The sequence below is a fragment of the Mustela nigripes genome, chromosome 2 (assembly GCF_022355385.1).
Source record: "Mustela nigripes isolate SB6536 chromosome 2, MUSNIG.SB6536, whole genome shotgun sequence".
Taxonomy (NCBI): domain Eukaryota; kingdom Metazoa; phylum Chordata; class Mammalia; order Carnivora; family Mustelidae; genus Mustela; species Mustela nigripes.
In genome coordinates, this window is record NC_081558.1 from 177,157 (window position 1) to 187,014 (window position 9,858).

The 9,858-nt window shown below is 64.0% G+C and overlaps 1 protein-coding gene across 1 annotated transcript; it reads left to right on the forward strand.

Annotated features, from left to right (window-relative positions):
- Positions 1-2,995: 2,995 nt before the first annotated feature.
- TPGS1 (tubulin polyglutamylase complex subunit 1) lies at positions 2,996-6,184 on the forward strand. Its single transcript, XM_059392603.1, has 2 exons — positions 2,996-3,330; positions 5,136-6,184. The coding sequence occupies exons 1-2, from the start codon at positions 2,996-2,998 to the stop codon at positions 5,920-5,922; spliced, it is 1,122 nt and encodes a 373-aa protein (XP_059248586.1). The 3' UTR covers positions 5,923-6,184.
- The last annotated feature ends 3,674 nt before the right edge of the window (positions 6,185-9,858 follow it).

Consider the following 9,858-nt stretch of genomic DNA (forward strand, 5'->3'; position numbering starts at 1 on the left):
GGGGCGGGCCGGGGGCGGGCCGGGGCGGACGCGAGCCCCGCGTGCTGCCTGCGGACGTGCTGGGCCCGGTAGTCCCCCTGGCGCCGGCTGGACCCCGACCGCGGGCGCTCCGGCTTTGGGGGGCCTCTCTGCAGGAGCCGGGGCCCCTCCAGCCCGCCTCACTGTTGGGAATTCACGGGGCCCAGAGAGGACCCAGAGCCGCAGAGCTAGGCCTCCGGGCCGAGGATCTCCTAAATGCCTGGTTGCTGGCGTCGCTGCCCATCCATTAAGCCGGAAAGCGGGTGTTACAGGGCTGGGCCGAGCACACTGAGAGCAGCTCCGTCACCCGAGGCCCGTACCCCCGGAGGCAGCCCCCAGCGGGCAGCGGGCTGTCCAGAAGGAGGCCAGCCTCACGCCCAGGAAAGGGGCTGCAGGGACTAGGCGGGCAGGTGCCCTGGCCTGGAGGCCGTGCCGCTGCGCTGTGGGACTCACCGGCTCGTCGGCCTTCCCCGGGCTGAAGCTGGGGGGGGCACCTCCCCCCCACACGTGCCCCCCAGCCGTTGCGAGCCCACGAAAGGTGACGGAGGAATATGTATTGAACAGACGATCCACGTCAGATATCTGGGTTGAGCTTTCCAAACGCCGAGCAGGTGCGGTCGTGAGTGGATGTGGGTGCCCTGGGACTGGCTGCTGGGGAGGGGTCCCCAGAAGCGGAACCTGAGGCAGCATTCATGTGTGGGTAATTTATAAGGCAGTGCTCCCGGGAGAACCCTGGAAGCGAATGTTCCAGCCTGGTCACCAGGGGGTTGTGCCCTCCCCCTGCTTCCAGCACCTGCCTACCTTTAGGCAGCCCTCCCAAGAGAGTCGCAGGTACAGGCCATAAGGACAGCACTGGGAAGCTGGGGAGGGATCCCAGGTATGGGAAGGGGATGGAGGGCGGGCATCTGAGCAGAGTGTCCATGTGCTCTGAAGTCCTACGTTGCTGGGTTTGCAGGGGCAAGGGTGGGAAGAAAGTATGCAGAGACGGCCCTAGGCCATCCGTGGGGCTGTCCATTGAGGCGGGAGGTCACTGATTGGGGGGGAAGTTTCCAGGGTTTGGGGGGACTCGTAGGTCAGGCGGCGGGGAGAACCTTGCAGCTGGAGGATGGAGAGGGGGGTCTGCAAGTGGGACAGGCGGTCATCAGCCAGGAGGGGTTGTGAAGGCCTCAGGAGAACTGAGAAGAGCCCAGGACCCAATCCTGAGGAGCCCCAGCCTTGGAGAACCCATAAAAAAGCATGATCAGGCCAACCAGACATGAAGGAGGGACAAGAAGAGAATGTCATCGCAGGACATCGTCCAAAGGGGAAAAGTCATCAGTGGCTGGGCCACCATGTACAGTTGTTCAGGCCAAACACTGCACAAGCCACTCATCGCACAAGCCGCTCACCTATAGACAGTCACAAACAAAGATGTGTCTATGAAGGTTTTTTTGTTTGTATGCTTATTTGTTTTTTAGATTTTATTTATTTGACAGAGAGAGACACAGCAAGAGAGTGAACACAGGCAGGGGAGTGGGTGAGGGAGAAGCAGGCTTCCTGTCAAGCAGGGAGCCCATGCAGGTCTCGGTCCGAGCCAAAGGCAGACACCGAACGACTGAGCCAACCAGGTGCCCCTCTATGAAGGTTTTTTTGTGGAGTTTTTTCCTAATTCACATAGAGGCCCTTTGTGGGCTGGCAGCAGTCCTGTGTCCAGCAGCCCACAGATGCAGGCTGTTAAGTGTCTGTTGGGCTTAGGGCCAGGAGAGCTGTATTACATGTGCTGTAACAAATGTCCACAAACTCGGTGGCTTAAAGCAACGAAAATGTGGGGCGCCTGGCTGACGGAGTGGGTGGAGCAACTCTTGACCTCAGAGTTTGAAGTTCAAGCCCCTATTGGATGTAGAAATTAGGGGAGGGTCTTCTCCCAGCTCCCAGGGCTCCAGGTGTCCCGAGGCCTGTGGCCACATCGCCCCAGTCTCCTCCTCTGTGTCTCTGTCTTTTACTTTCTCTTCTAAGGACATTTGGATTTAGGGCTACCTCATCTCCATATCCCGGACAAAAGACACCCGCAAAGACCTTGTTTCCTAATAAGGTCACCCTCACCGGTTCCAGAGAGACGTGCCTCTTGGGGGGACAGGTCTCACTGCCCTGCAGGGGTGTTGGAGCCCTCGCCTGGAGGCACTTTGGAGCTGTGGGGCTGCGGAGGGTGGAGTGAACCTGGGAGTGGTGGCGCTAGGGGCGGTGATGCCCGAGCCCCTGCACTCTCCTGCTATCTCCAGAGACAGAGCCAGGGGCCAGCTCAGCCGACAGGGGCCCCATCGGGAGCCCCTGGACCTAGCCCAAGGGGCCAACAGCAGAAGCCAGGCCTGGCCAATGTGGGAAGCAGGTGCCCCTGTGACGTGGAGTGTCTGGGCCCTCTCAGGGCTGATCTTGAGCATCTCATCCGTACCCAAGATGCAGAGAGAAGTCCTCCAAAACCCCTTCTCCTCTGTGCGCAGATCAGAAGTGGTGTTCTCTGGGAGGTGGTGGCCAGGGTCCGCTGGGCCACCCCCTGCCAGCCTCAAAGCCCCAAGGACATAAAAACCATGTTTGTGAGACTTGCTGAGGGCCACGTGGCCACCAGGGGGCAGAGCCAGCGCGAGCTGGACGGTGTGGCCCCCCATCCCCCGAGGCCCCTGAGCCTTCCGGTTGCCTGGGTGCCTTCCTCTGCAGGCCCCCCGGGGATCTGGGAGAACCTCCCTCCAAGGGCACCACCGAGTCCAGGTTCCTCCCGGGCACCGTGGGGTGCTGAGCGGCCTCCCTGGCCTCCACCCACCCGGGGATGACCCCCAGAAGTGCGCCCAGACCTCACTGGGTGCCGCCGGGGGACGGCCCCATGGAGGGCCCATGGTGTAAAGGGAATGGTTTCCGTGCCTCACCCCGGAAGCGTTCTATGCACACCCACACGGGTGTTACGTGAGCAAATGCTCACACTCTAGTGCCCCGGGTACGGGCTGACATGGCGGAGCCCTCGGTGCCAGCCCAATCCCCGCATCACAAACGGAAGCCAAGTCCCAGAGCACCACGACCCGGCAGACAGAGCGGGTGCGCCCTGGCGGCCGCCAGGAGCAGCGTGGGAGTCCCCGGGGGACTGCGGCACCGGCCAGCGGTCAGGAGTCCCCTTCCTCGGCGTCTTGCCCTCCAGCTCCTACTTCGTGCAGCTGTGGTTGCCGCTCTGCGCGTCTGCCCGCCCCCCGAGGCCGGGACTGTCGTGGGCGGCCTGCCGAGGCCTGCCCTGGTGGCAGCTAACGCCGAGGATGCAGGGCCACCTCCGCGTGTCAGGCCCTGTGCTAGGTACTTGGCCCTTGAGAACCCTGAGAGGCAGGAATGGGGACCTTCGCTCTGGAGTGATGAGAACCCAAGGGTGGGGCCAGCTGAGAGCTGGGGACAGAGCTGTGCTCCCAGAGGGCGTTCACGGGAACCAAGACCACCATGGCACCGGGGCCTTGCTGTCTGGGTCCCAGCCTCTAGGGAGGAGGGAATTCGCCCCCGTCGGGGGCCGGCCAGGCTGCTGGAGAGGAGGCATCGCGGCCCGGAGTCGGATGAATCATGGACCGTGGTTGCATGGGGACGAGCTGCGCCACGTGGCAGCCACAGCTCTGGGACTTCAGTGGCCCCGACACAAAGGACTGCTGCCCACACCCGGAGCCAGAGGCCACGGGGGTGCGCCCGAGCATGGCCCGGGGCAGCGGACTGCTCAGAACTTGCCTTGGATGTGGACCACGTGTGGCTCCCACGCCCACCTCTCCGCAGAGTCAAGTCCTGTGGCCCGCCCGCCCCTCGAGGGGTGGCCGGTCTTCAGGAGGCCACTGGGCCCCCCCCACCCACACCAGCCGGGGCAGCCTGCACCCCCATTGGGCAGGGCAGTGTGGTAGGCTGTGGTCTCTGTCTCCTGTCCTGGGGCTAGTCTGTCACGCCCAGGGCTCGGACCGAGGCCCGGGAGTGTGCATCTTCAGAAGGCGGGCAGACCCTGAGCCGCGGCTGAGTTCCGGACGGACCCACACCGCCTGGCACACTTGCCATCTGCTGCCCTCTGAGGCTGCCGGGCTGGGGGTGGCTTGTTAGTCAGGGATGGGCAGCGGGCAGAGGCCCTAGTGACCGCCACGCTTGTTCACAGCAGACCTCCGACCCTTCCTGGGGAGGAGCTTCAACCCCGTTCGAGGCCTCAGCCTGCTAATGCGGTGGCGGTGACGAAGGTCACGGGGCGTGAGTGCCGTCCGGCGACCTTCACCCTTCACGGCACTGGTCTCAGGGACCCCGAGTCCCAGCACAGCACGAGGGCCCCACGACGAGAAGAGAAAGGAGTTTATAGCCAGGCGGGCCGAGGGTGCAGCCCCAGCTGGGAGGGAGGCTCCCCAGGCTCCTGTTCTCGGACTTCTGGGTGGCGGCTGCCTCTGCTGATGGGCAGAGCTCACGGGGCAGCCCGCGCACCCGGCAGCCCCCACGGGGCAGCCCAGCGCAGACCGGGCTCCCGGCTTGCCTGCCCACGGGAAGATGAGGCAGGATTCCCAGGTCACGCGGGAGGTGAACAGGGCCGCAGTGAGCCTTCTCTCCCTAGGGGTCACGGTAGAAATGCTGAAGGGCCACCAGTCCAGTGAGGGAGTGAGACGTGGGGCCGACCAGCCCCCAGGCTCAGCGTGCGGCCCACACTAACACCCGTGCTCCCCGCATCTGCTCCTGAGGCTCACGGCACAGCACAGCCGCGTCCTGGGGCCTCGGGCGCAACGCGGGGCAGAGCCGTGCCCACCGCACAGCCGATGGCAGGCGGACAGACAAGGACACGTTGTATTTTGGTTTCGTGAGTGGTCCCTGTTGCAGCCATTCAGCTCTGCGTTTGCAGCAGGAAGGCCACCGCAGGCTGGATGAGGCCACGTGCCGATAAAACTTTATCTACAAGATGGGCCATGGGCTAGATGCGACCCATGCGCGTAGCGTGCGGGCTCCCGGGCTGTGGGACTGTGGGAGCATGCCACACCGTGTCGGGGCGCTGGGGGCTGTACAGAAACTCCCTGACGTGGGCTCATGGGCTGACGTTTGAAACTTCCTCACGAGGACGTCTTACGTTAAGTCAGATGGTGGTAACTGCCCTGAAGATAAAGAGGGGGTGAGGGCCCTGGAAAGGGGACACTTGAGCAGAGTCGGAGGAGCTGGAGGAGCCATGGGGAGACGTGGGGGAAGGGCACACCAGCCAAAGGACTCGGCCTTTGCAAAGGTCCTGGGGCTGGACCAGGCCTGGTTTGCTGGAGGAAGACAGGAGGGGACGGGCACTTGGGGCTGGCGGGCGGGGCAGGGGGCCGTGGGCGGTCCTCGGCTCTGCCCAGCTGGGCCAGCGCTGCATCCTCTCACAGGACAGCCTTCAACAACAACGTCAGCGTGGCCTACGCGTGCCTGAGCGCCAGCGGGCGCAAGAAGAAGCCGGGGCTGGACGGGCGCACCTACAGTGAGCTGCTCAAACGCATCTGTCGGGACGGGGAGGCCCCCGAGGAGGTGGTGGCGCCCCTGCTGCACAAGATCCAGTGCCGGGACCACGAGGCCGTGCCGCTGGACGTCTTCCGCGCTGGCATGCTCACCTGCTTCGTGCTGCTGGAGTTCGTGGCGCGGGCCGGCGCCCTCTACCAGCTGCTGGAGGACCCCACCCTGGCTGTGGCTGACCGGCGCGTGGGCCAGGCCGTGCTGGACACCCTGGAGGGGGCCCTGCAGGCCAGCGACGCGGCCGCCACACCCTCCCGCTACCTGGAGGCTACCTCACGCCTGGGCCCCGACAGCCTGGCACTGGCCATGGACCGCGCACTGGGGGCTCGGCGGCCCGGCTCCCCGATGACCCGGGAGGAGTTCCTGGAGAAGGCTGCTGCCCTCTTCATTGCCAAGGTCAAGCCGGTGGCCTGAGCCACGCACGCCTTACCTGCCCCTCCTCCACCTGCACAGCTGGGGGCTGTGGGAGGACCCGGCTCCTGGGCGGAACCCCCGTCTGCGACCAGGACCGGAAGGTCCCCGCGTGCGGGGCGCAGGGAGTCCCCCCACCCCCACCTTCCAGCCTGGACTCGTGCCCCTTCAGAGGGGAGGCCGAGGGTCCCAGGAAGTGGCACCCCCTCCCCGCAGTCCCACAAAGTCCCCTCTCGACAGTAATAAAGTCTGTTCTCCAGGCTGACCTGGAGTGTGTGTGTGCTCCCCTACCCATGCCCGTGTCTACTGAAATGCTTCTCCGTCCAGCACGTCCAGTGCTGCCTGGGGGCAAGGCCGGCCGCCTGGGAACGCCAGGGCGCCCCTGGACTCTGCTTTACGGAAGTAGAGGGCTACCAGGTGCCCAGGACCCACACCCCTGGAGCCCAGGAGGCCCTGCTCTCCACAAGTACTCCAGCCTATTGCTTGCAGCCTAGGCCTCAGGGTCCCTGGCTGTCAACGGAAGAGGTCAGCTGGGCAGGTCGTTGTGGCCGTGATGGTGGAAATGGCCAAGGTGTGAGCACTGCGAGGTCTTATGTGCCCTCTGAGGACTGCCCGAGTAGGGTGGGTGGGGCGGGGAAAGCACGGCCCGGAGAGGTGAAGGTCCACCCCCCCAGCAAAGGGCCCCTCGGGAACCCGCACGCCACGCGACCACCACCTGCCGTCGGCCCACCCAGAATCCACACGCGCCCACGAACTTCGTCCCGGCCCCCACGGGGCATCCCTCCTCCCACCCAAGGGGATGGTTTCTTCCACAAGGCATCCCGCCCGGAGCAGGAGGAGGGAGGCTAGGGGCAGACGCCCAGCCCAGAGGATCGCCGGCTGGTCACGTCACTCGCGTGGCTCAGCGACAGCTCCAGCAGGTGGGGCCCAGGACTGAGTGAGGGAAGCCCCATGGGAGTTTACAGCCTTTCCACCGCTGCTGGCAGGGACCTCCTCTCTCCATTTCCCAGTACCCACCCCCCCTCCCCGCACAGGCCAGGCCATCAGGGAGGCCAGCAGGACTCCTGTTCCCACTCGCTCTGGCAGAACTTCCCCTACTCCCCCTCGGAAAGGGGTCAAGATGTGGACTCTGCTTTCCCTTTCCTTGGACTTGGGTGGCTCTCACGACTTTACTGAATTTCCACGGCGAGGTCAGAAAATGTGGCACATACTACGGCCAGCAGGGCTCACCCACGCACCCGGGAGCCCCTGCGAGGAAGATTGGGACCCGGGCGGGGGCTGCTCTGCAGACTCACGGACTGAACAAGTAACTGTTTCCAGCTGCAAAGCTGTGGGTCGTCTGTCCTGCAGAGATAGGCTCCTGGAAGACTCACGAAAAGCGCCAGCTCAGCGCATCAGGGCCGTCACTGCTCTGCTCTGCCGTGGCCCCACGAGGGAGGGGCACCCAACTTGTCGGTACCGTGACTGCCACGGGGCTGGGCAGCAGTGAGAAGCAAGCGGCAGGCCTGCAGACAGGCAGACCACCTGTGTCACGTGCACACCTGTCCCAGAAGCCAACACAGGGATCGGGGGCAGGCAACTCCCTGGAGACTCAGGGGCCAAGGCCACCTCCAGTCAGCTCCGTGGCCCCCCGAGGTGGCTCCTCCTTCCTAGTCATCAGAAGCCAGGGTGGGCATCGTGTGGCGGGCGCCTCCCCTGCGCAGGGGAGCTGCATAGCCCTGGAGGCTCCCCCCATCCTTGTGGCGCAGGAGTTGCCCATGAGTGAGGACCAGGGCATACGGGAGCCAGCCCCCTTGTCTCAGATGTCTTTGGTGCAGCTCAGGCTCCAGGGCCCCCCCGGATCAGACAGAGGCCAGCCCCAGCCAGGACCACGGCCCCCACGGCCTCACCGGGTCTCCTGGCTGCTTGACCTGGGGTCCAGAAGTCCCGTGCGCCATGATCCTGGATGGATCTCTGCCAGCCGACAGAGTCCTCAGAAGCTGACATGAACCCCTTCCCTGGACGTCACAGTAGCGTGGACCATGGAACCCTATGAACCTCCCCTTCCAGCAGCCCCCCTCCCCGCGCTCCACGTGCACTGGCCCTGCCCATAGCGCTTCCCCAGCTCCTCCCCGCTCTTAGCACCTCACCAGCCCACGGCAGCAGTGACCGCCTGGACCCCTGGACCCCGTGGGTCCGCACATCCGTAGCTTGGGTCCCTTGCCCAGCCCTCAAGAGCAAACCGCCAGCTGGCTGTCCTCTGGAAAGGTCCCAAGGACATCCCAGGCCTGCTGTACCCAGGACAGACCCTCCAGTCACCCTCCCGACACTGGGGCTCCCCTGGGGCTTGTGGTATCCATAGAAGCTCCTGGGCCACGGCGGTCCGGGGCTGGCCAGATGCCTCCTCCTGCCCCGTCACCTGGCCCTCTTCGGCCCCCTGCCCAGCCCACCCCCCCATCCAAGTGCTCCAGGAACCCTGTGCTCAGCCCTGGGACTTTTTTCTACGGTGGCTGAGCTGGGAGTACCTGGATCTGAATTCCGTCCCCACAAGTCGGATGAAAGAAGCCAGCACTGAAGCAGGCAGACCCGGGGGACTCTCCAGCTTCTTCTCCGGCCTGGGCCCCCCACTCGGCCCCAGACACCCTGGCCTCCAGCCCCTTGTCTCCACCGCGGGGCTGTTGTACGTGCGATTCACTCTCTGTCACACTGTTCCTCCCGTCCCGTGGGCCACGCTTCCTCACTCCACTCTGGTCTCTGCTCAACGCCACCTCCTGAGGGACCCCTCCCGAGGGACCTCTCTCCAGAAGGTGCTCCCCTGCCCCCACCCCTGCGAACGCTCACCCGCACTGTCTTCACAGCTCCTGTTGCTACTGAATTTCCAGCCTGTTTATGACTCTCTCCCTGGCTCCCCAGGCTGAGGGCTTTGCTGGTTTTCGCCACCGCTGCACCCCAGCACCTAGATTTCTGCACAGAAGCTGGCTCACAGACGTAAGTGGATTCAGTTGTTGCGGCTGTCGTACCAAACCACCACACACGGACCGTCTGACAGTTCTGGGCTCAGAGGCCCTAAAACCCCGGCCCCAGGTGGACCTGGCTCCTGCCTCCCAGAGGCCGCACCTCGCCCGCCCGCCCACAGCCCCCCTCCCCCATCCTCACCACCAGCCTTGGTCCATCTCTCGGACTCTGACCCTCTCAGTAGGGGGCCCACCAGTATTACCCAAGATAATCTCTTACCAAGTTTTTTTTGTTGTTGTTTTGGTTTTTTCTTAAATGCTAGCTCTGCACCCAACGTGGGGCCTGAACTCAGGACCCTGAGATCAAGAGTCGCACACTCAGGGCTCCTGGGTGGCTCAGTTGGTTTAGCATCTGCCTTCGGCTCAGGTCACGATCCCAGGGTCCTGCTCAGTCCCTCGCCCTCTGCCCCTCTCTGAAACTATAACATCTTAAAATATAAATAAAAAGCCTTGCACGCTCTACTGATTGCAAGCCGGGCACCCCTTCCCATCTCAGTTTTGTTTTTTTCTTTTAAGATTTTACTTATTTGACAGAGAGAGAGTGAGCAAGGCAGGGAACACAAGCAGGGGGAGTGGGAGGGAGAAGCAGGCTTCCCGCTGAGCAGGGAGCTCCACCCCAGACTCTGAATCAGGACCTGAGTGGAGGCAGATGCGGCCACACCTTCTCAAGATTCTTAATCTTATCTGCAAAGTCCCTTTTGTCCTGGAAAGTGACATAATCACAGGCTGAGATTAGGACGTAGGCAGCCGTGGGGGCATTATTTTCTACCAGAACCCAGCCCCAAGGGCGCAGCCAGAAGGAGGCGGAACTGGCCTTGAAGCCGGTTCTGGTGCCCACAGAGCACACCAGGCCCAAAGCCTTTGTCTCTGGACTCCAGGTCCCCGCCCTTGAGGCCGAATTCCCTCCCCACCCCCCCCCCCCCCCCCCCCCCCCCCCCCCCCCCCC